Source organism: Epinephelus lanceolatus, chromosome 1, assembly GCF_041903045.1.
Source record: "Epinephelus lanceolatus isolate andai-2023 chromosome 1, ASM4190304v1, whole genome shotgun sequence".
NCBI classification, from domain to species: Eukaryota; Metazoa; Chordata; class Actinopteri; order Perciformes; family Serranidae; genus Epinephelus; species Epinephelus lanceolatus.
This window is the reverse complement of record NC_135734.1, coordinates 24,817,915-24,844,150: the sequence shown is the minus strand read 5'-3', so window position 1 is coordinate 24,844,150 and position 26,236 is coordinate 24,817,915. Positions and strand designations below refer to the sequence as shown.

Below are 26,236 nucleotides of genomic sequence, written 5' to 3'. Positions count from 1 at the left end.
AAGAGACAGAGAGAATAAATGTCGACTTGCATGTTGTAAGTCTGCTATACGCGTCTGAGAGAGAAAGAAGCAGGGAAGGGAGATCTCAGATGAAAAGCAGAAGAAAAAAAAACTGTCCTCCATTGTTGGTGTCTGTGCGTTAGTGTGTGGTTGTCAGGCGTGCACGCGTACTTGTGTGCCTGCTATAATTTCTCCATTTGAAGGTTAATTAACGCTTGAAGTAAAAGCTACAGGACTGCAAATCAAAGACAGTAAACAGTCTTCCAGCCGCCTTGGGGGATTATTAGAAAAATAAATGAAAGCTGCATAAAACAATTAAAATATTTGAAATGTGAACTTTGAGAGGCAGTTTTCCCTCCGCTTTCCTTTGATAACGCTGAAATGATCAAGGACAAGTGAAATAAACTTAGAGGCAAAGTGTGTGAGCGTTAACGCTGCACAAAACCATACAGAATGTGGAGGCTGTCGCTGCAATGTATTCATAGAAAAACAACGTATAGAGTTGTAAAATAAAGTGTTTTGGATTTGTTTACATGAGAAACGCACACAGAATACAGTCAAATACAGAAAATCAGAATATAATAATCATGAACTGTGAGGTTCTCCACTCAGCATCTGCCACTTCAAACATTAAACAACAGATTACTGCAGCAGCCGGTGGGAAGGCACAAAAAAAATGGAATTTAGGCTCCTTGAAAGTAAAAGAAGTAAGAAAGTGTGCGCGATGTTTGGTTGGGAGGGCAGCATATATATTTGATTGGAGGCTGTGCCGTGTGCATGTCAACACCCTCAATCTGGCAAACCAGAGGGATATGAGCTAATTAAGGAGGAGGACAACCGAAGGGGCAAAACAGAGGGAAGAAATCAAATTAAAGACAGGAGGGGGGGATTAGTGAGAGAGGCAAAGCACTTTCTACTTCTTCTGGAGTCTAGCTGAAACATTTGGAAAGAGAGAGGATGAGACAAAGCGGGTAAACAGGGAATAAAGCGTGAAGAGAGTTTTTGCTAAAACTGGTTTGGAAGTTATTTTGCATCAAGTGAACTCCCCCCTGACCTGTTTTTATATGTTCCCTTTTCTTCACTGTCCCTTTTCCTTGTCATTTTCTCTCCATCTTTGTCTGTCTCCTTTTAGTTCTCTCAGAGGAGCTGTCCCTGTCCCAGCCCGGAGCTCGTATCTGATGGGCAGTGGGCCACTGTTTTCATAAACACAGTTTTTGGAGGGCCAGCATACATACATAAACAGCAGCAACACAGGCTGCAGTGTCAGATCTCCTCTAAACCTCCGTCAGTCACTCTGCTCTTCTAAAAGCCCCATCAGGCAGTGTTTGGGCCAGCCTGACAGTGCCGGGCTTTCAGACGGGTCCCAGACAGAACCAGAGCCACGATTGGGTCCCCCCACAGACACTGAGCCCCCCGGCCCCGTCAGAACCCCACTGTCCCTGCCTGTCAGTCCAGGATTAACTCTGTATACACACTGGGCCATTACAGTACACACAGTGTAGACCTCAGGGCACAATAAATATCCTTTAATCTGATAACCTTGTGTTTGCTTAAAAAAAGAAAGTTATATAGAGGTTTGTGTGGCTTTAAAATGGTATGTTAGCATATTACTCTGTGAAGAACCTCTGAATCTGTAAACAGTTTTTTCCCCCTGAAAATTAAAGAACCATTTGTGGTTTCCTACAGCTGAGATCCTGAGGTTCTTAAGTGTGCTTTTGGTTTTCTGTGGCACCAAAACCCTCTGCATGGCAGTGCAGCAGCTGTCGTATACATATAAATATTTATATGAATACATTTAAAAAACAAAATCTATCCACTTTCATACCAATAGCAGCCCAGCAACGCAGTCCACTTGTGCATCAGTGAGAGTTTTTCTACTTTTAATCTGTACTTAAAAAAAAATAAATAAATAAATCTAAACTTACTATTTATCAATATGTTTTACTATCACAATGGATCAAATAACTACATATATCTGTATATCTGAGGGGTTGGCTCCTAATGATGACCCTACATATAATTATCACTTGACTCTACATTTCCCTTCAGCTCTATGGAGCATTTTAGCATCTTTTAGCTCATTGTTTTGGTTTCTGGTCCACAACTTACTCTCACCACTCTCATCAGTGTTATTTTCACAGCAGCAGCTGTTTTCAGAAAAAAATAAATGAATAAAATGCTCTTAAAATCCCCCTACATACTACTTTCTCAGCAGGAAACAGCAGACAGGCAAAGTTAGCCATAGCTGTTGAATATAGTGGAGCATTTAGCATCTAGAGAGAGAAATATTTCTCTCAGGAGTTGATGGAAACCAAAACAGAGCAAAAAGAAGACTGTATATTAAACTTAAACTACAGGACTTGCATTTGTCAGTCAGAAACCAAATTAATGATAATGTTGTTCCGTGACTGCTTGAGGTGTAAATAACTTTTTGCTAACAAGTTCTTCATGTTAACTTAAAAGGTAAAAATATGTCAGTGTTGTTTACAGCGTGTTTATGCTGCCCTCAAGTGGCCAAAAAATCACTTACAGGAGGATTAAATTGTTTTGAAAACTTATTTTCATTATAGCACAAGGAAGAATTGTCTTAAATTTAGGCGACAGGACATGCTACTTGTTATCAGTTACCAAAATACCTAGCCATTAAAGATTTACTTGAAACTACAACTACAGTGGTACAAAGTAACCACGTTCATCTATTCAAGTAATGAACTCAAGTCTAAATTTGAGGTACTTATAACTTCAGTATTTCAATCTTACACTGCTGACACTACCTGCTATACTTTTACGCCACTGGATTTAAATGGAAAAATATTGTATTTCAAGCTTCACTACATTTATTTTACAGTTGCAGTTACTTTAAAATTGAGATTTTACATAACAAAACAGATGCTTAAATAATATAGGGCATTTTATAAATCGAACTATCCAACATAGTACTAACTATTTTGAGGACATTTAGTTTTGATTTTCTCATGGAATATTTTTGCAGCATGGTTTTGCTACTTTTACTTAAATGATCTTAATACTTGCTCCACTACTGAAAAACTACATGTCATTGTGCCATTTCAGCAACCCAAACACCAAAGTAAATGTCGGCATTGTAGGTTTTTGCAAGTCACAGATATGCTACATTTGTATGTTATTATGTAGTGTATTTGTTGAATGTTTGTGTTTCAAAAATGCTGTGGTTAATGTGTGGGAATGCTAAGGCACAAAAAATATTTGATTGTGGAAGAGATTGTGATTTCGGCTTAAAATACCCGGTCTTGGTGCCACTATCACTGCTGGAAAATATGCCGATGTCTCACTAAAAATCAACCAGCCTTGTTGTTTGTTGGTCTCAAAGAGTGGTCTGCAGTTTGTCAGCCGTCTCACATACTGTAGGTGTCGCACCGCCCACAATGTCCTGCACCTCCTGATGATAAACTCAACTCATACACATGTAATCAGAACTATGTCACTTAAAAAGAGTTGATGTGACACATATGAAACATAGAAATGTTATGTCTGTGGTTTGCAGAAACCAACAATGCCAACATTTTCTTCTGGCAACTGGGCTGCCTATAGTGATGAGATTTAGCTTGAATTCAACAGCAATAATAATACACCTGTGTTTGCCATTTTTCTCAGGCTTTTACAATGCAGAAGAGACACATTTTAGTCCTGTTCCCTTTCTGAGAGAATTCACAGTTTAAACACTTTTATGTCGGACATGTTGATGTGAACATGTTACTGTTTGCCTAACTCTAATAAGTTAAATAATTTGCGAAACATATTTTAGGCTCAGTGGATTCAGAAAGCTAACAACACAGACTGCTTGTGACATAAGGAGTGAGTTAGGACTGGTTTCTTTGTTTAGGACTGTGACGAATCTAAACATAACATCTACCTCTGGGCTGCAGCAGACCAAATGGACTCCCCTGAAGACATTTCATTAGATTGTGAAACAAGCATGAAAATCCAAGAATACTTGACATCTCTTTGACATCTTTTACAAGGTTATCCAGAGTGGAAGTGACTTTTCACATGACCCTACACATCACATGACCCCACCAGCAACAATTTTAGTTGAACTGGACCCCCAGTTTTAATCACTCCTCTCTGCAGCCTCAAGTCCCCTCAGCAGTAACACAATGCTGGAAAGGGAACAGCTTCAGGCCTTTCCTTCAAATTCATTACTATGTTGGTTTAACATAATTATAGGGAACATTTTTGTGCCTACACAGGAGCTCAAACCAAAATCCAGTAGTTTAATAATCGTTAAGAGAATGTAAATTTGCTTTGGGAAAAAAACAATAAATTTTTCAACATCTTTAGTGAAGTCGGCAGGTGATAAATAGCAGTGCACCTTGTGATATGTTGTCTTTACTTATTTTCCTTTAAGATCGTTTAAGTAGTTTTTGGGCTTTTTTTAAAAAAAAAAGTGGTAAATAGTTTGTAGGTTTATACACTCTTGTCAAATTCACTAAATCAGCATACTAAATACAGTCTGACACTGAATTTTGTGTCCACCATTTTTTACATAAGTTCAAAACATACACAAAGGATATTATAAATTAGTTTTTCAAAATATTGTGACCAAAAGATCTACTGAGACATTTTATAGTTAAAAAATAATTTTGTCAGTGCTCTCTGGTGAACAAACAATGTGATGGTGACTCTGTTTTTAACAGCAACAACACACTAAGCCGCAGCTAAGTGCAGCCTGCAGTGAGCTGCCATTAATTTCAAATCCAGTAGGGCGATACTGTATAAAAGTTCTCCTCCGGAGCACAGGTCTGGTCCATTCATGCATTCACATACAGCTGTTACCACTTTGTATTAAAATCTCCTACTTATATTAACAATGGCGTGGTCATATAAAACGATTAAATAGCTTAGACCTTTTTAAATAAATGAAAAGCATTGGACACAGGGACGGGCAGGCAGAGGATCAAAGTCTGATAAGTTATGAGATAGGGATCAATATTTGTAGGCCTATCGTATGAAACACAATAAACAAATGCTGAGGTTAGAACAAGTGGATTAGGGTGAGAGTCAGACACTGTGGGCGCAAATTATTACACCGGAACTGGAAGACCTACCTGTTGGTTCCCAATGTGCCAGTCAATATGTGTTTCCCTCTACCTAAAGCAAACCCTTAGCTTTAACCCTAACCAGTGAGGGGGGCGCTATGTATTAACAGGGGGGAAAAACTGTTTGCCAGGGAAATGTATTTGAATACAACACTGGTGTTGCTCCACCATTGTACAGGACGTGAATGGAAAAACATCCAACATGGGCATCTGTTGGCATCACCCAGATATGCCAATCACTGAGATGAGGAAAAAACCACCATAACCCGTCTCCTAATCCCCGCTGCTTTCTAACAGTCTTAGGTCGCCAAAGCAGAACTGGATACATTGTAGAAGTTGCAGGTACATGAATGGAGACACAGAACATGATAACACACAATACGGCATCATCCAGATGTGCCGATCACCGGCACCCTTCTATAATACAGCCTGTAACAACATGACAAGAAACAAAAACCTTCAGGTGCGCACTAGCAGATCTGACACGGAGTGGATGAATGCAAAATGAAAAGCAAATTATTTCTGGTGATGAAGTGTTACATGACATCGTACATGTATTTGTATTATGCAAAATCCTATTGTTAACATGTTATATTACATAATTACTAAATATTAAATAATATAACTAAATTAAATTAAACTAAATTAAATAATATAATGCATTAATGTAACGCATGTCTTGTTACTTAGCCAGTACTCATATATCTGGGGGCATCGGTGGCTTAGTGAATAGAGCAGGCGCCCCATGTACAAGGCTGTTGCCGCAGCGGCCCGGGCTCGACTCCAGCCTGTGGCCCTTTGCTGCATGTCATTACCCCTCTCTCTCTCCCCTTCACACTTAACTGTCCTATCTATAAAGGCAAAAATGCCCCAAAAAAAAAAATACTCATATCTGTAATAAGCTGATATCAGCCATTAATTGGCTTAGAGCCATTTCTGAACTAATCTTGAACAACAACGGCACGGTGGTGTGGTGGTTAGCACTGTCACCTCACAGCAAGAGGTGTGGGAGCCCTTCTGTGCGGAGTTTGCATGTTCTCCCCGTGTCAGCGTGGGTTCTCTCCGGGCACTCCGGCTTCCTCCCACAGATTGGGGATTAGGTTAATTGATAACTCTAAATTGTCCGTAGGTGTGAATGTGAGTGTGAATGGTTGTCTGTCTCTATGTGTCAGGCCTGTGATAGTCTGGCGACCTGTCCAGGGTGTACCCTGCCTCTCGCCCGATGTCAGCTGGGATAGGCTCTAAGACCCTCAAGAGGATGAAGTGGTTAGAAGATGGATGGATATGTTATTCCAGTTACGTTCAGTTTCTAATGATAGCTACAGCATCACTGAAACACAGGGCTTTCTCTCTATGCTGACGTTTGGCAGTAGTTTGTAGTTACTTGTTCTACGGAGGATGATAAAGAAGGAAGATGTGTCCTCCATCTTGTTGATATTTTTTTCTGATAATTTAATAATCTCTGCTCCTTCACTATTTCACTCATCACCTTTATCTCTGAGTCACAACTGCAGGGGGAGACTGTGTTTGCATATCTCTGACTCTCCCTCTCCTCTACATGTGAAGGTGAGTGACGTCGACAGGTGCACAGAGAACAGGCTGGCATTTTTCAAGGTGATGCTGCAGGTGACCTCTGACCTGGATGACTGGACTCTGCTGAGCTCAGCTGTAATGATTGGCTGTTATTCTTCGCCCATCAGCCCCAGCCTTTCACTGACCATCCTCTCGTCCGGAGGTGACATATAGGGAGGTGAGAGGATGACAGCAGCAATGAAAAAAAGCAGCAGCAAGTGTTATGAATGTGTATGTGTGCGTGTCAGGGTATGGAAGCAGTATATCAATACATTGCTTTATTGAGGTGCCAGCACTAATTTGCATGTTGTTTTTTTTCTGTCTGTGTAAATGAGACAGGAATAGATGCGCAAACAATTCAGCGGTGAAAGGAGAACAATGGTAGTCTTAAAGGCGTTTCTTTCATTAGGGTGTACTGTTTAGCCCTGGCAACAATTTTGCAGGCAAATAAGCTAATGGGCCTCTTTGAAATGCAAAGGATTTGGTTTAAGTAGCTGATTGCAGACCTCACGTTTTTTTTAAACTACCTGACACACTGAAAGTCTGCACCATAATTCTAAATTTGAACATTAAGAAATGTATACAACTGTGCAGAGGAGACGTTCATTTGGAGAATTAACTGTCAGATTAAAACATATTTTTAACAAATCAAACATTTACCTACTAATATATTCAAGAAGAAGCTAAGAAATCTAATCTTGTCTTCTTGCATTACATAAAAACGTTGGTATTTTTCAGCCTGAACCCTTTTTGCAATGTTATCGTTCGGGGCAATAGCGCATTGTCAGTGTTCGTCCACTAAAGGTGCTTGTTTTTGCCAGCTGGCTAAGTTTGTTTTAATGAATGTCTGACAAGGAAATAAAAGCATTTTCTTTACTTTTCACTCCATCTGGTCTGTGTGTTGTTGTCTTTCTGTAACAACTAAATTCTCATTAGACTTCAGAATGAGACTTCTCTTTGCGCGAAACTTGATAGACACAAAAACAAACAGAGCAGATTAAGTGAAAGGTAAAGAAAATGTTTTGTTTATTCTTTGTCTGGATCTTACAATTATAATTTGAGCCTATCAGTGGCAAAAAACAAGCACTTTTAGTAGACTTTTACTCTCTAATTACAAAAAAATAGTTGTCACCATTACTTGGACATAAAAACAAGGGAAGTCCAGGTTGACATAGACGTTTCCATTTGAGCTGCTCTACTGAATATATTCTTTGACTAAATAATTTCATAGCAGTTTTTATTTTGCTGCTACCACACAAAGCAACATGTAATGGCAGAATATTTGGAGAGTACTTTGCTGAAGTACTGTGAAACCTTATGCTTCCACTCGAATACACCACACTATTTTCCTGCACTACAGAGGAATGTTTTGAGCTTTTAATTTAACTTTGATTCATTGGCTGGCTGAATTTAGAGAGAATTTATTCTATCCAAAAGAATATAAATGAGAGAGACTACAAGCAACAACCTGGACAAATTGCTGCATTAAAACACTGCTTATACAATAACGCACTGAAAAATAAGAATACTATCATAAAGCACATTTTGCTTTTAATTATTTAGGATAACTTTAAATGCAGGACAATCAGTTCGTGGTGGTCTGAATACAAAAACAGCACCAGAGTTCAAACTGTTTTCTGAGCAGGGAAAGCTAGGCTGACGCTGCACCTTAATATAGGTGTAATTGGCAGGCCCATATTTTTGACCACCATTTACAAAGGCATCATTAAAAAAAAAGACATCCACAGCTGATGGGGGGATGGGAGATAAGCAGTGCCGGAAATGGAGGAGTCGACTGAAAGAGGCTGCGGCGGTATTAATTAAACAATGCCCATTTTAATCATAGCTAATTATATTTGCAGGCGAGGGTTGAGAGGAGTGAGGGGGCTGAGGGTGATTCTATCTGTCTGTGCTCATTAGTACGGTGGAGCTGTCTGATACAGCCTCTGTCATCAAATAATCAGCAATAAACATAATCTCTGTCGGAGGGAGGTGATACTGTTAAAACTGGTATAGTAAAGATCGACACCAGCACGTAAACACAGATGGTGACGGATCATCCACAGACAAACGTGAAAAAAAAAACAAAAAAAAAAAAAACAACAAAACCCTTACTGCTGCTTTCAATCTGGAGAAATATTCCATCAAACAACAAAAGAAGGGAATATAATAGTCTGGAGTAAGATGGGAATATATTTGAGCACGTTAGCAGCCTAACCACCTCCCCACTGGTTAAACTGTTAATTAATGTTGCACCCATTTATCAGTCAAACGGCTGCTAATTAGTCTTTTCAATCTCCTCTGCCTTGAACCATATTTTAAACTCTTCTCTTGCCCTCCTCCTTTGCCCTGTTAATAATCCAGCCGCCGTTCCCTTCCCTCTGTTTCTTTCTCTGCCTGTTATCTCGGCTCATCAGTGACCGTTTCCCATCTATAAACATTCAGGAGCTCAGATGTTGACCCTCGACTCCTGGCTGACCTGGAGGTCACCACCAAAAAAGGGACAGGGGTACTGAAGGGAAATCATCATGGTTGTGTCTTATCTCTCTGGTGGAAGAGGAGTGATTTAAAGGCAGAAAAATAAAGGGAGTCCTATAGGGAATAGTAGTTATGGGTGCTGGGCCCAAAATACAGGTCAGGAAGAGAACAGTGGGTGTGAGCGCTTCCCCATGTCAGGTATCTACCTCTGTTCCTGGCTTGGTGACAGTATGTGTGTGTATGTGTGTAGTAGTAGTTGTTGTACATGCTACATAGTGAGGACCAAAAAAAGTGCAAGGACATTTTTGGAAAGTGAGGACATTTTGGCTGATCCTCACCTCTGCAAAGGCCTGTTTTAGGGTTTAGACTTGGTTTTAGGGTTCAGGTTACAGTTAGGTTTAGGTCAGGGTAAAGGTAAGGGTTGGGGTTAGGCATTTAGTTGTGATGGTTAAGGTTAGGGTGGGGGGCTAGGGAATACTTTATGTCAATGAGGCTCTCTTATGTCAGTGAGGGTACAGATATAGAAATACAAGAATGTATGTGTGTGTGTGTGTGTGTGTGTGTGTGCTGACGTGTATAACTCACGTTGTAAGGACATAAAATTGTTAACACAATCACATTGTGGGGGCTCACCTTCCTTGTGGGGACAAAATTTAAAGGGATACTCTGCCAATTTCATTACATAACTAGAAAAGCACTCAGAGAGCGCAGACCTCCGCCAAGCAGCTCGGATTTCCCAGCATTTTATTATTTTATCCACTTCACTTCAACCGATGACCACCAAAATTTTATCATGTTCCTTGTTCCATTATCAACATTTCCTGAAAATTTCATCAAAATCCGTTCAGAATTTTTGAGTTATTTTGCAGACAAACAAACAGACAAACGCCGGCAAAAACATAACCTCCTTGGCGGAGGTAACAATTCATAACAACGTGGGTAGTATATGTGTAAGTGAACTGTCTATCTTACCAGAGGCCAGATTTTCCTGCTCATCTCTCAGTTCAAATCCAATGGGTGATGCTTTAACTAGATTGTACTTCAGCATTTTTGTGTGCCTGCCTCCAGAGATACAAAGAGAGTAGAGGCAGTTTAAGAGAGAGACCGTGCTCTATCAACCTCTAGAGTAAAGCTAGGCAATGTTGAAGCGTATTTTAGTGCACTGATTGGCTGTAATATGAGAACTTGTGAACGTACTGTTCCCTGTATTGTAAAAATGGAGATCGAATGATAAAACTAAGCAGTACTGTTTAAATATGAATAAAGTTTCTGCGTTGCCTATTTCTCGCCGAAGATGTCTTCAGAAACCTATTTTATCTTAACGTTTAACTGTAATTCGTGATTATCAGTCGCCCGCCATATTTTTTTCTGTGGAAAAACAGCCAAGCTCAAATTATGTCACCCACCAGCATGAGCGTTTATTGTGCTGCGTTCAAATTGAACTTGTGAGCTGGGAAGTTGTGTACACAAACTTGTGACCTCAGAGCTCTTCCATTCAAATTCCATGTACGAGGTCGGCGGTGGGGGCTGTTCATATGGACTTAGTCTGGGGTGGCGCAGTGCATTCTGGTAGTTTTAGGTTTTCTACATCTTGAGCAAAAGCAAAAGCCACAGTCCTTTTTCTATGTTTTCTCTCAGCACGTAGCAATTTTAAAAAGTATTTGCATCTTTCTTCTTCATACTGACGTAAATCATTCCATTTTGGGGTGAAGTCTTGGGTTAAGCGTGTGTGTGTGTGTGTGTGTGTGTGTGTGTGTGTGTGTGTGTGTGTGTGTGTGTGTGTGTGTGTGAGATGAGCCGAGGTGAGAACGCACTCCCAGCTGCAGTCCCATAGCCACCCCCTCTGTTACCTTCTGCCACAATCAGCCACTGCTCTAAAATCGGATTATGAAGTCCACCCAAAACCTCCTCACCTAAGCTCGGAAAGGACTGCGGTGTCTCTCTCGCCACACACACACACACACACACACACACACACAAAACAGGATTAGCATGCATGTTAAAACATAGTGGGGGAAATGTGGTGCACACAGCATCTGTGTTAATGAAATGTGAGAGGATCTTTATCAAGACAAGTAGGATGAAAATAATCATCTTCTAATAAGACACACTGGCAAATTGATTCAGTGTTTACAATTCTATTAAGGCAAAATGTTCTTCTTCTTTCAATTTAGTTTTAATGTACGGCAAGAATGGCTTTCAGCTAATTTATATATTAGTGTGCATGCATGTTTTGTAGTTTAAAGAAGTGTAACATGCAGATAAAGATACAGATTGGATATTAAATATGGTTCTGATTAAATGTGAAGACTAGGTTTTAGATTTAAAAAATACTAAGTTGCAGCAAAGTTGTGCATGGTCATGGTCTGGCTGTGAAATTATGACATTAAAGGAAATATTTAGGAGCTTTAAAGATGACTCCCATTACTTTCTCTCATGAGGAGACATCAGACCAGTAATGGACACAATAAAAGGTTTTCAATAAAACTGCAATGGATGGAGAATGAAGGGGGGGGGGGGGGGGAGAGAGAGAAAGAGAAATTGGAGAGACACAGGAGTAAAAAGCGAAAGATTTTTTTTTTTTTTTGCTCCCCCCGTCTGGTTTTCTATAAGAGGAACGAGAGGAGATAAGACTAAAAGGACTGTCACTCAGAGGAACAATCCTTCCAGTGTCCCCTCTTGCTCCTGCTGCTCCTCCCTCCTCCCTCTCTCTCTCTCCAATTTCCACAGATTCCTGCTGAGATAGAGTCGCTGTTCACAGGGACAGTTTGCTGACATCATCTGCTACATACTGAGTGTCCTGCACTCTCACTGTCCAGCCCCACAACACTGCTGTGATGGGATGGACACACATACACACACACACACACACACACACACACACACACACACACACACACACACACACACACACACACACACACACACACACACACAGAACACTCACAGACACACAGAGGCATAATCATTTCCACTCTGTGCAGTTCTCAATGACTGGCTCAATAATGGCACCATCAATCACCCACAACATGGACTGTCATTGTTATATTTCTCCTTCTGTTTCCTGTTTGTTTTTTCATTGTTCGCTCATTCAAACATGATGAATCCTACATTTAAAGAGAAAGAATTTAAATCGGATGCAGAATAAAAGACCATCATACAACAGTAGGTAATGTCCAGCTATAAATACGCCGATATGACTCATTTACTGCTTTCAAAATGATACACAAAAGGTACAAAATTAGCCAGAGATACATTTTCTTAATCTCTAAATCTTACACCACGTATTGATCATTGCTTTTGCAGACCAGTGTAATATGATTCAGTAGGCAGTTTCAAACTTTGCTGCTATAGTAGTAGGTTCACTTCTTATGGATATTAGTTACAGCTGGGTTTGTATATGTATCGAATTGATTCTGGGCAGAGTGTGACATCTGGAAATCTCATTTAAGAAATTATAAGGTAAAATGTGCCCATTATGGTGTACAGTATGGATGACAGCATAACAAACTAACCAGAGAGAAACGCTGGCTAGACACGCATTAAAGTTTAGAGTTCAGTGTGCATTTTGTGCAGAGGAACTACAAATAAAATATGTGGGTACAGTATCTGTTTTGACTACTGTACTAAACCATCGTAGGCACTGCATATATGTATATATACCTGTCTCACGACGGTCTAAACCCAGCTCACGTTCCCTATTAGTGGGTGAACAATCCAATGCACGAAGAGCCGACAGATTGAAGGATCAAAAAGCGATGTTGCTATGAACTTATCTCTGTGATAACTTTTCTGACACCTCCTGCTTAAAACCCAAAAAACTTAATAAAGTTTAAGTTCATAATAACGGATGAATTCAACTTGTTCTGAGTTCAGGACACAACTACTACACTCCACACACAGTATACACAACTATAATATTCTTATTGTATGCATTTAGGGCAGGACTAACGACAGAGAACAGAATTTCAGAGAAGGATTGCTTTATTTGTCTTTTTGAAAAGATCCACTTTCAATTCAACTTAAGCAACCTCTGGGGTACTTGCTATTCTTGGTGAATTGCAGCTCTACAAACTGCAATTAAAGTACAGTTATATGAAAAAGAAAAATATTGAAATATGGACAAATAATTTGGAAATCACACAACAGCCAGTGAAACCTGAAATATAACATGACCTTTAGCCCAGCAATAGAGCAAAACGCAGACAGTGAGTACAGAGATCTGTTGAAATCTTTGAGGTCAGTAACGCTGTAATGCTACAGTAGCTCGGGCTGCACAATATATTATATTTCTTTTCTTATTTTTTTTTTTTAATCGATCACTGTGATGTCAGCTTGAGCTGTAAACACATCACAAAAAAACTGTGATATGGCACTCAGGGATTTTTCGAGTAGAAAACTGCACTTTAAAATGTAATTCATTCCTTTTTTATTGGTGGCTTTTGTGTTTAGTTCAATTTGTTTTAAAGATAAACTATCCAGGATTGTTGGTTATGGTTTGTAAACATGCTCACCAGAAAAAGTTAAAGTAAAAGCCAACCCCAGATTCACTCCCAAACACAGAAATTAAGAAGAAAATAAGAAAATACAGACTCAAACACCTCTAGTGGGTCATAAATGATGATTTAGAGGAATTACTTCTGTATGAGTCTACACATTTTTTATTTTTAAGGAAAATGCTGCATAGTATATCTTAAATAAAAGATTGTTGGGAATAATTTCCTTTCTTTTTTTTAATTCAACAAGCAATTGTATTTTAGAAGTATACTGAAAGCTGCAGAACACTGAATACACTTTAATATCTGTTTATTTATCACAAGTAGTTTTCAAAGTTTATGCACATTTAATATGCATATTGCATATTTTCCAGATATCATGCAGCCCTAATGCTAGCTGATGTGTGTACGCCAATCAAGGCTCCACTGAATTAGAAACATACTTGGAAAAAAAGTTTGCTGCAAGTCAAAAGAATTGGTTCAGACTGACGAATAAGAACAAAAGTACTGATTTTTTAAGACAACTCAAATGCATCAGGAACAGAAGAGCGTACTCCGCCCTTGTGATGTAGCAAACTGGATTAAGTCCATCTCCATAAAGGGAGATAAAAACAATCAGTGTTTCACATGCGTTCAGCATTCCACAGTCATTGCATTGCAGCAGACTGTCTCCATCAGTGGCTGATAGAAGAGAACGATCAGAGCCCTGATACAGAGGCTAGTATTCCCCTCACCTCAGCACAACCTCTGAAGCTGCCCTCTGCCTTTCTGAAGCGCTGTGACACACTGTCAGGCTGAAGGGTGAGCAACTAATGTCAAGACTGAACCATCTTTTTATGGGGATCAAAGACATACCGCTTGAAATGCAAGTGAATGCCAACAGGCTGAGAATCAGTTTTGGGCTCCTCTTCATTTGCTGGTCCACCTTTGCCTCCACCCTTCCCTTTCTTCTTAGAGGTGGAGGATAACAACTGCTTGGTTTCTGAGCTGAGACCCTCTGAAGAAAAGATAAACAGGCAGGTCACGTAAAAAGGATGATTATCTAAAACAACAATTGTTTAAATAGATCCTCTTGTGTAATAAATCTAGATTATACTGTCCTACACTACATACAGTAGTTAGGTCAACTTAATCATCTCAGTGTGGGTATATCTGATGCTTGATAGAAATCTATTCTTCCCTGTTATGTGTGCAGTAGGTGCTGGAGCCTGTTCAGTGTGCTGACCTCAAGATCAACTGATGCCTTCATCCTCCTGAAGTAACTGATGAAAATGTGTAGAGAACCAGGTCTCAGCTGCTCCTGCGTTAGTCTGGCTCACCCTGACACACTTCCTTCACTTTAGGCCTCGTTCTTAGCCACGCCAAGCTGTTTGCTGCAATCGCTGAGCTCCTGCACGCATTACAAATTCTTCTGTGCCATCATATCTACCCCCTTCTCTCTGTACGTGGCTGCTTGTTTGCAGTTTTGCGCACAGAAGGTAAGAAATGTTCTGGGTTCACTGCTTTACACGCTGGCTGCCTGACCTCACGTACAACGGCGCCAGCATTCTTCTTGTTATCGTTATGCCAATGTGAGGGTTGTTATGGTTGCAGCGCAGACAGAAATCTCTCTGTGTTATCTACGATCAGCTGAAAATGTCCGTTTACCACCACAGAACACACTCACACGCCCAGACTTAAATGATTTGTGTTCGCATATAAGCGACACACAGAAGTGATTTTTTACACATTTATACTAAAATTTCTAGGTATTTCTTTGCAGAAAATATATATAAATATCTACTATATAATAAAAATACTGCACAGGCTTAAAGGGAAATGGGACAGTCACTGAAGCATAAGAATCAAGATAAGTGCATGTGGAGCATTAATGATATGACTATTGGTGTACTCATCAGACAGGGTCCAAAATCAACACCCAATGAGCACCAAATATGGGAAGAAACTGGCAACTAACAAAATAGCGTTAGTTGCCAAGTTGGAAGCAAGTTTATTTTGGAGGAGCAGCGTAACATCAGGTTTAAAACATTGGGTTTTCGGTGCTTACACCAGATAAGAGTATGACCTAATGATATTGTGGCTATCCCCCTAAATTCATCAACAGAAGACTGTCAAACACACTCAAGCTTCTCAAATGTGCAGATTTGCTGCTTTTCTGTGTGTGTTTAATGTATATTTTGGGGTCAAACTGAACAAGGACTTTGATTGTATCACCTTAGACTTAAGGGAATTTTGATGCACATTCGTGGGCCAAACCCTTCCAGTTGAAGTTACATACCTAGAAATAATGCAGGTACGAGCGGAAAGAAATGAAAAGCACTGACCAGTGAAGGATGCATGAAAGCAAACACTCCTACACATTTTCATTCACTCTCTTCATCTTAAGAAAAGACAGTAAATGAAAGAGAAAGTCTGTGGAGCAAAAGGCAGTCAACAGAAACTCACAAAACTGAGAAGCAGGGCTGCACAATTATGTATTGTTTATTTATTGTCATTGTGAGGTCAACTTGCATGATAAAGTTTAACACATCACGAAAGACTGCGATGTTGCTCTCAGGGATTTCATTACTAAGTTGAAAGAGAGTATCAGAAGAAAACGGCATTTTAAAATGTATCTCTCATTCCTTTTTTGGTTATTGATGCTTTTTGTGTTCAGTTCATTGTTCAATTTGTTGCTGAAACAAAATTCAACAAGCAGTTTGTTGTATTTAAGTGTTATAGTGACAGCAGCAGAAAGGCAGAACTGAGCACACTTTAATATTTGTTTATTTATTGCAAGTAATTTTCAACAATGTTATCACATTTTCCTCAGATCATGCAGCCCTACGGACAAATAGCGACAAGCCATGCATCACCCAGCAGATCAAGATATATACATAGCTCTGGAGAACATGCGCATTTGTGCCATCATACAAATGTAAAGCTTGCAAAAAAGCGTTAAGGCCATGAAGTAAAACCTTAGAGTTAAAATGTCAGCAGTAAAAGGATAGTTACACCTAAACCTAACATGACATTGACACTAGTGTATTAGTGTTGCGAAAAAAAAAAAAAGATTTATCAGTACATACTGATTCTGTATATTTGCCTGGTTTGTATACTCATTGTCCTCAGTATTGATAGACTGGTACTAGCTGTACTTTCTCACTCTCTTATTGTTAACATTCACTACAGTCATTCTGCTTATGTCTGCTGCTAACAAAGCAGTCATATGACAGCCTCGTTATATTTATAATTCAATAAAAATGTCAAATTTTAAGCCCTCAATGTCCATTTTTCTCATGGTATTGAAAATGGTATTGGATATTGATATTTTTCAAGGTATTATATCGAATTTTTAAACTCCAGCATCATGATAACACTACAGTGTATTGATAAAGTACAGCAGGAGACCATGTGGCTGTATCAATTATTTGACCTACCCCTTTTCTTTCCTGCAGAATAGTTCCATCTTTGTCCTAATGCCTGCGGGCAGTCTCAGATGAACACCACTGGATGTTCATATTATGTTCATGCATGAAGATGTGTGCGTTAAGTATGTCTGAGACTTTTGAGTATGCGAGTGTGAGGCGGTGGAGAGGATGTAGGTGAGGTTCTCTTTCTAAATGTTTTTGTTTTCTCTTCCCTCCCGGTGTGGAGCAGTGGTTTCGGAGCAACAGAAGGTAAAATAAACACAGAACAGACTTCCCCCGGAACACAGGCAATCCCCAGAGGAATCCTGGGAATGTGGCTCAGGATGTCGGGCCTACCACTCTTACCGCATCCTGAAAACTGTCCACAGAGCCACAGCGTCCAGGGAAAGACAGAGAAAGTGCTCTGGTATTGATGAGCAGGGAGACTTGTCTATGTTACATTGTTAAAGACCACAGTGAGTTTGATGCATGTGACTCAGCCTCCATTAAACAGTATCAGTTGTGTGAGTTACTGGTGTGTGTAACTTCTCACCTCAGGTCATCCTTACCTTGTACTCGGATCTTGAACTTCCCGCTCTGTCCAAACCCACCCTCGATAACGCCAGTCTCGCCTGTCGACAGTGTGACCTTCAACCCCACAAAGAGCTGGAGGTTGGTCTCCTTCTTGAACAGGTTGCGGCCAATCACAGTGTAGTCGTCCGTCACCTAAACAAGAGACAGCTTTATGAGCTGCAGCACAAATGACAGATAAAACGAAAGCACAAAATGTGACACACGTGATTAGAAGTACTTGTTATATGGTGTGCAAGCATGAGATCTAATTATGACTGTGAAAATGTCAAGATGTGTTTTAGTTTGATCTCATTTTTCCATCCTTTGATTTCTAGATCTTGTGGTGTTGTCGTGACTTCACTCATCATGGCGGGGCGAGAAAGAAGAGCAGAATCTCTGTCCTTTGCCCTCATCAACTGTACCACTCGCCGTCAGCCACATTCTTCGAGGCTCGTCGCCTGGCTGTCTCGCACTCCCTCTTTCATCCTCCTGCACATTTTATGCTATATTTGTTTGTATTTCTTTCTTATCATCCATCACTAAGTCGATCTAACCCGCCACTAATCTGATAACATGAGGGCACCGCTCTGTCTCCAACTCATCCCCCCCACCGCCAGCTCTTCCTCTCTCTTCTGCCTAACCCTCATTCATTCTTGAACATTTGACCCTGACGTCCCTCAAGCGTGACTGATGCGCTGATAAAAAAAAAACACAGTTACTGTACACATCCGACAGACCGTATGAATTGTGACTGGACGAGGCCATCATATCTCAACAATGCCAGTAATGTGTTCTTTTACAAAAAGGAATTCTTACGTCTCGAAATATAACTGCCTCTCTCTAGGAGACAGATGAAGGACACATGTAACGTCACATGACCACGATCTGACCTCTCGCACATGCTGTTGTACTCCTGAGTCAGTGACTGGAGCTGTCAACAGCCTGAGGTGCTAACAGCAGGAAACTAGTTCACACACTTGACCCCTGACCTGAGTCTGACCCTGCAGGAGGGAGCACACAGAGAAACTTCACTGTACAGCGCAGAATGACAAGAGACAAAACATCTTTAGTGCACCCACAGATGAAAATACAAACTGAGGAGTCGCAGGGTGTTGACTTTTTAAAAAAAATAACTCAGATGAAGTCAATAAGAAAACAACAGCATATGATGAGATGTGGACGTAATGAACCAGAGGACAGAATGTAACAGTGTTAACTAGAAAAAAAATCAAAACGGCATGTGTGAGAGAGAGAGAAAGAAGCTGAGCCAGAGAGGAGCGAGGGAACTCACGCAGTCATGTGGGTATTCCTGTGCCTCTCAGGTGTGTCCAAACAGTGCCAGCCTCTGACAGATAGACAGGGCTAGTGGCGTCAGTTGGCCACCCACGCATGCCTCTGTGTCACAGCACATGCGAAGGCATGCATACCCACCATGCCTCAAACACTGATCACCAGGGCTGCATGTGCATGCTTGTTTGTGTGTGCATGTTTGTGACTGTACAATAGGGGCTCTGTCTGAGAGGCACGCTCCAGTGCCACCAGCAATGAGAAACATCCGAAGAAAATTCAGAGCCAGAAGGAGAACAAGGTGATAGAGAGGGCAGAGGAGCAAGGACAACACTCAAGGGTACACAGAGAGGATGAAAGTCAAAAAAGGACCATTTTAAATAAATGTGCTGAGTGTCCCACTCACCCTCTCCACCTGTCCCTCCTTGTGTTTTGTCTTGTAGATGCGCAGGCGAGGCAGGGCAGTCTCAGCATAGCTTTTATCTTCAAATCCCTGGAGCAGACGGCCTTGAAAGGCCAACCGGCATGCATTGGCGTGGATGTCTGTGTCCAGCTTGGAACCAATCACCAGGCAGAGTGAGGGGCACGTGACTGGTCGCTCAAACTCCAACAAGGCCCACTGCTCTGGGTCAGGTCCTGGATTCGCCTCCCCCTGACCAGTGACATATTCATCCTGGTAGAAGTACTCCCTCTCGAAGGTGAAGGGTGTGTCCAGCGAGCAGGGCTGTGATGGAGGTGGTTTAGCGTCTGAGGGGAGCTCTGAGGCACCCACAGGTGGCAGGCCAAAGAAGGTAACCCTCGCCATGACCGTCTCATGACCAACAGTGATGTGGAACTTGGCTCGGGTGGCAAGAGAGCCCTTGAAGTAGCCTATCTTCCTCACAGAGATGACAGCTGCATAGAGGGTGCGCAGGGACCCTGGGGTGCACACCACACCCCGCTCTAACAGTTTGGGGTCAAATTGTGTCACGCACACACCCACACGATCCCCCTGCATGGCCCCGGACACTGGCTTCCGAAACATCTGCACCGACTTTATCTTCTTGGTCACCTGACGGCAGAGACACAATAAATAACACAGGTCTCAGAAATCGAATTCATACATTTTTCAATTTAGTAAAATAAGTTAAACGAATAGTTTTGGAAAGTTTTGGAAAGTATGCAAATTCACAGTGTGTTTAAAAAAAGTTGAGAGCCCATCATGCTTTATCCATGCATGTGTTTTTAGTTGTTTTACTATTTTCAAAATTTTCTTCAGGTACAACGTAAAATTCACGACTAAAATTTAGAAACTAAACATAGAAAACAACACGATATGAAACAGAAAAAATATCAGATATTATCTCCACAGTACAGAGATGTTTTATAATATATTGCAGGGAAAAGGCCCTACAGATGACTTTTTTGTTGATAAAATATGCACATACTTAAGTACATGGTTCATTATGCACAACTTGCAGTTTAAGCTGCTTCTTTTTTTAAAAGATAAAAGTGTTATTTGTCAAAATATTACTCTTGCCCATTAATGGTAATGGTAAAGACCACTGATGATTAAATATATACACATACTGAGGCTTTTAAAAGTCTCTGCCAAGTACTGTATGTTATTTTTGAGAGAAAAGATAATATTTGGCACCAAAACATGACAATTTGGATACGTTTTTAAATACTATCAAGCTTTGATAAAAACTTAATTATAGCTAATGATGTGCTTTGTTTTTTTAACTATAAATCTCCAAACAAATCACAAGTATACAAATGACCAATTAAAAGATATCTATCTCACTACCTGTGATTGTGGGATCTGGTACACCACAATGTTTCTGTGGTTGTTTTTGTTGTTTGTTACACGCTGACCAAATCAACAGTAGTGGCACCAATCAAGGCTCCGTAATGACTGTTTATTTGGCCATTTGCTGCCACCAAGAGGAGAAAATGAAAACTGCAGACAAAACTGCTCAGCCTGGCTGAATACGTGCATCTGGTCTAAATTACTGAACTCCTGTGCTGCCAGTCCACCCCCAGTTCCCTCATCCTTCCCACACATTAAACTGACACATCCTCTGCACCCACTTGGACATCCCTCCCTCTGTCTGCCCGCTTCCAGTCAACTTCTGAACTTCCGAATCTCTGTGGTTCCTCTAAAAGAATTTCCAGCTCTTAGGTATGTTCCCTGCTTGTAAATATTAGAGATCTAGAATACCGTACCTTAAGCGCAGGGATTTCCACAGTGTCATTGATGGCCAGCGACCCCTGCAGGATGGTTCCAGTCATAACTGTTCCCTGACCGCGGATGGAGAAGCAATGGTCCACAGCCATCAGGAGGTCACCTGCGGGGTCTCTCTGAGGGAGGTACGTCTGTTTCTTCAAAAGCTGAGACAGACAACCAAAAGGGCAAGAAGGCAACACATTTATTTACTCACACAAAAGATAACTGCTGTCATAATACCGCAAGGTCACAAATACACAAACCAGATAAAAGAGAGGGACTAATTAGATCCATATCTTGCTGGTGCTAAGTCTGACTGTGTGGCAGCCTCACAAACACTGCCTAACACACACACTGACTCTGGTGTTATAAGTGCTGAGAGTCGTACTGAGGCTTTTCACACCCCAGGAAAAAATATAACCTCTTCAAATGCAGCATACTGTGTCAGGAGAGCTTGACAAGAGAGAAATTACAAAGTTATGTTTGCTGGACCAACTTCTTCAGCTGTTCTTCCCCCAGATTTTTCATTGTAAGCTTTTCTAATAACATCATCCGGTTGAATGGATTTTTGAGCAATGTACCAATGCTATTTTCAGCAAACACTTCATCTGTATTAGCCATAGTTGCTACTAGCTGGTCAAACAAGCTGGTAGGCAGCGGTCAAGTAGCCTTCGAGCTACTGCAGTGTTGCCAGGATGGTTTAAAAACATTATGATTAGCCAGAAATAATGTGAATGTTGGAAAAAAAACTCAAATTCACAACAGCTGCGACCATGTACAAGCATACGTACACATGTTCATGCATTCACACACACACACACACACACACACACACGCACACACACACACACACAGACACAACGTCACAAACAATTATATGCACCCCCACCCCAATCCCCCCTCAGCCAACTGCCACACACCATGACACATACACACCGTGTGACCTCCATGCCAAATTTCATCCTCCTAGGGCAAAAACTGTGGCTGCCAAAGGGTGAGGAAATGTTTGTGGACCAACAGCACAGCTAAAAATGAGAAAATCTTCCACACTGTGACAAACCAGTCCAAAATTTTGTCAACCCTCAAGCTCTTTTTTTTTTACCAAAATAATGCATCCTAAATCTGCCTAACTGGGTGGAAAAATCATAATTCCACAGAGAAAAGTATGCACTTAAACAAAGACTGAAGGCAGTACTTTTTCATTACTCATCACACATGTCTGTTATGATGTAAGATTTATTTTAGAGTAGCAACTGAAGAACTTTAAATACACACAACACTACAATATGGCTAAAATATGTATCTCACCATTGGAATTGCAGGAGGGGCATTGCCCGAGTATTCTTAATAACAGACCACACACCACTGGCTTGAAGTGTGTGTTTATGTACAACACATAGGATTATATGATGCTGTCATGTTAAAAGATTTTTTATCTTTTTATATATAGAGATCTGTCATAAATATCTACAAATATGTCTTAAATATGTTTGTATTTCTGAACTCATGCTTCTCCTGAATTCTTTGAATCATTATCTGCTCTGAGATAAACCACTTTCATTTTTTGTAGCACATCAAACAAGTAATACAGACTAATTAACAGCGTGCCAGTAACAACAGCCAATTTCACCCATTATCTGATGGACTTTGTTGTCTGAACAAAGACAGTATTCTGTTGTTAGTTTCAGTTGTGTGGTGAGTTAACTTGAACAATGTCAGCTGACTAACAGCACTTGTCCATAAGTGAGAGCTTATGCGCTCTTTTGAGCTAAATTAGTAACAATGGAGGGGGACCAGTGTGTTTTCGGACTTTACCTCTATTAACTCTGGCACTCCATGTGGCTCCTCTGTGTCAGGAGCCTCCGGGCCCCCAGGCTTCGCTGCCACAGCAATCACTGGACATTCCTTAAATCTGGCCGACAGAAAAAAACAGTCATACTGGAATCACTCCATGCTTTGATGTTGGAGTAATGATTAAAGTTACTCTGAATAAAAAACAAGTGGGTCTGACAGACAGACTGCTGGAATGCAGAGAGGGAGACAGAATGTGTAATGAATGAGGAAGTTTGATGAGAGATTCAACCCCGAGCCACTGGGAGTATACTGGATGCCCTAACCCACTTAGCAGTCTGGGCCCACATTTCCACATTTTCCTGATTCATACTTTTACTTGTAATAAATGCAGACCTGGTGTTCTCCAGAGTTTTGTGCAGCCTCTTGGTCATTTTCTCAATGGCACTCTGTCTCTTGTTGGGCGGCAGTAGGTCAGTTTTGTTCAGGACGACCACCATGCGAGGGCAGGTCAGCTCTCCTATCAGCAGACACTCTGCAGTTTGAGTCTGCACCCCCTTCACCACATCCACCACCAGCATCATCAGGTCAATGATTTGGGCACCTAGAGAAGGCAGATAATGCAAAATATATCTTACTGACATGGAAGAAAAGCAGCAAGCTAAAAGCACAAACAATATTTAACACAGATACCCAAAAATAACAGTAGAACAAGAAGAGAAATTAGAGGAGGGGTGCACAAAGGCAAAGAGAGAGTAAAAGGCTAGAGGGTTGAAACCGGAGCTGCAGCTCACTTGGTTGTCTTTCCTTTCCTTCTTTTCTTTCCTGACTTTGGCAGTCTCTCTTTCCTGTGTTCCCCTCTTTTCTCTCCTTCTATTTGGCTCCCTCTCTTTCCTGTGCTCTCCCCACTTGGGACAGGAGGGGAAGTTTAAAACATACCCCAATCCCAACACTTTCCTTCCTCCCTAATCTACAGCATGTGCCACTCCACTGGCTTATAGATTTCATTTTGGCTACACAACACAGCAGCATTCAGTGTTTGAGTGCCTCTAGCCTGCCATCCTGATGCAAGGTCATCACTTCTACCAAAGTCTGTGTATCTCACATTTTTAAAAACAGTCCTGGTTTTTCATTTGTGTGACAAATTGTTAGGACTAAAAGAGAATGTGGATAATAGAGACAGCGCCCCTCTGAGTACTTATTATTTGCTCTGGACACCACTGCAGTTATTTCTCCTCATACTCCCAACTATCCAAGGCAATATGACTTCACCAGTGTAGCTGATTGCAGAGAAAAGGCGCCCTCTGCTGGATAACTTAAATATGTGCGTGATAACGATGAGGATGTGTATAAGCAGCATCCTACGGTGACCATGACTGCAGTATTCAGACTGCAGTATAGTGTATCATCTTATTTTCTGCTATGATATGTTACTGACAAACTGGTACTAATATTATAGTACAGTCAACTTTGATATTGTTATAAATACACACCGGCACCAAGTAGTATTAGTGTTTGCATCAATATGTTAAGCTATATAATGGTAGAAGAGCTGCAACAATTCATGGATTAATCAGTTAGGTTGATAATTAATCACTTTAAGTAGTGTTTTTTTTACAGAACAAAATCAAATTTCTCTGATTCCAGCTTCTTAAATGTAAATATTTTCTGGTTTCTTTACTCCTCTAAGACAGTAAATTGAATATATTTGGGTTGTGGACACCACAATACATTAGAGGACGTCATCTTGGGCTTTGGGAAAAACTGACTGACATTTTGCACCACTGTTTTCCCCCTTTTTGCTACCTGATTCAAGTTGCTTAAAATCAAATGGCATGAACAGGGGACTTTATCCCTGGACCTTCAGATAAAAAGTGAGACACTCAGCTGACTGCTCTGCTTTTTTGGCAGTTGTGCAATTTTCCAATCTATGGCTGTTTTACATTTGAATGATGATGTGTGCCTGTAAATAAGGTTAAGAGACTCCATGCACTTTGGTGTCAGAGTCCTGGTATAATGCACACTATCAAACTGTCATGGCTTAATGAGACACTTGAATGAAATTGGATAATTATTAGCCTTATCAGGAGCATCTTTGCTTTCAGACTATGACAAGTCAGAAAGTCTGCTGTGATAAAGACCAATTTAAGAGGCATGTTTTTATCTTCAGTTGTACACACATAGCTGGCAAGGTTTTTTTGTATGTATTGCTAAATCTAATGTAATCTTATTCAACAGCCCTGCAGTAAATCCTAGCTTTGTGAAGGCTATGAAGTTCACTATAGTGAAAAGTATTTCTAATATTTAGTCTTGTAATACAAACTACAGCTTCTAAAATGACCACACTGTAAATGAACACCTCATAAAACAGTTTAATGAACTGGCTGTTGTGTTGGGCTGTATGCCTGTACTTAATACACTGGCAACTGAGTGAAGTTGGTAAGGCATGGCTGCTGTCGCCTGTGTATAGGTCAGCTGACCCTGACTGTATCCCATGTGTGTATCACCCTTTCATTCACTGTCATCAGCGACACTTTAGCACCATGACTTGCAGAGAATTCAGAGAGCTCACCCCCGATGATAGTCCGAATAAGAGAGGCATGTCCCGGACAATCCACCAGGGTGAACTGCAAGTTGTCATACTGCTGCTGGCCTCCACTGTCCCGCAGATGATCCGGAAGATCCACCGTGAAGGAGGAGAAGCCGAGGTCCAGCGTGATGCCTCTCTCACGGGACTGCGGGTTCTTGTCGAAGGCAGCGGTGGAGGCGGTGCTGCTCAGCGCCCTGGCGAGCGACGTCTTCCCGCTGTCGACATGTCCGAGCACCCCGATGTTGAAGTTCAACGTCTTGGTGCGACTGTCAGTAGACTCTGACATTTTGATAGTTAAATGTAATGCACGTTACTCGGAGCTGGACCTTGAACTCAACTTCAACGGAAGCATTAAACGGCGGTATTAACTGCCCACAGTCTTTCCGTTCGTTGCTTTTTAACCCCGAAACACCTCCAACAACAAGCTACTTTAATTGGTTTGAGACTTACAAAACAAATACAGTTATAAACGAGACTTTAACGTTACTTTAGCATGAAAACAGTTGAGAGAAACGTCATCCTTGCTGTCAGTGCAGTCCATCCTCAGGACAACATGGTAAAGCGGAACGTGTTTTAGCAGCTAACAAAAGTAAAACGAGGAAAACTGACCTGACATAGTCGCTCTTTGACTAAAACGTGTCTGTAAAGCGTCGAAGAGACGATTAAACCCCTTCAGCTTTTAAGTTCCGTATTCATATGAGACTCTGGTGTTCACTTTGACAAGTTTCTAGCAGTTTCTACTACGACAAAGCAACTGAAACACAACCGGAAAT

The 26,236-nt window shown here is 40.9% G+C and overlaps 1 protein-coding gene across 1 annotated transcript; it reads right to left on the bottom strand.

Annotated features, from left to right (window-relative positions):
• Positions 1-13,094: 13,094 nt before the first annotated feature.
• Positions 13,095-26,224, bottom strand: eefsec (eukaryotic elongation factor, selenocysteine-tRNA-specific). The gene is made up of 8 exons (XM_078167873.1): positions 26,073-26,224; positions 25,446-25,742; positions 23,270-23,477; positions 22,898-22,994; positions 21,082-21,246; positions 19,280-19,924; positions 17,583-17,739; positions 13,095-14,621 (listed from the first exon to the last, which is right to left on the bottom strand). Exons 1-8 carry the CDS (start codon positions 26,077-26,079, stop codon positions 14,440-14,442), a joined length of 1,758 nt encoding a protein of 585 aa, XP_078023999.1. The 5' UTR covers positions 26,080-26,224; the 3' UTR covers positions 13,095-14,439.
• Positions 26,225-26,236: the final 12 nt, after the last annotated feature.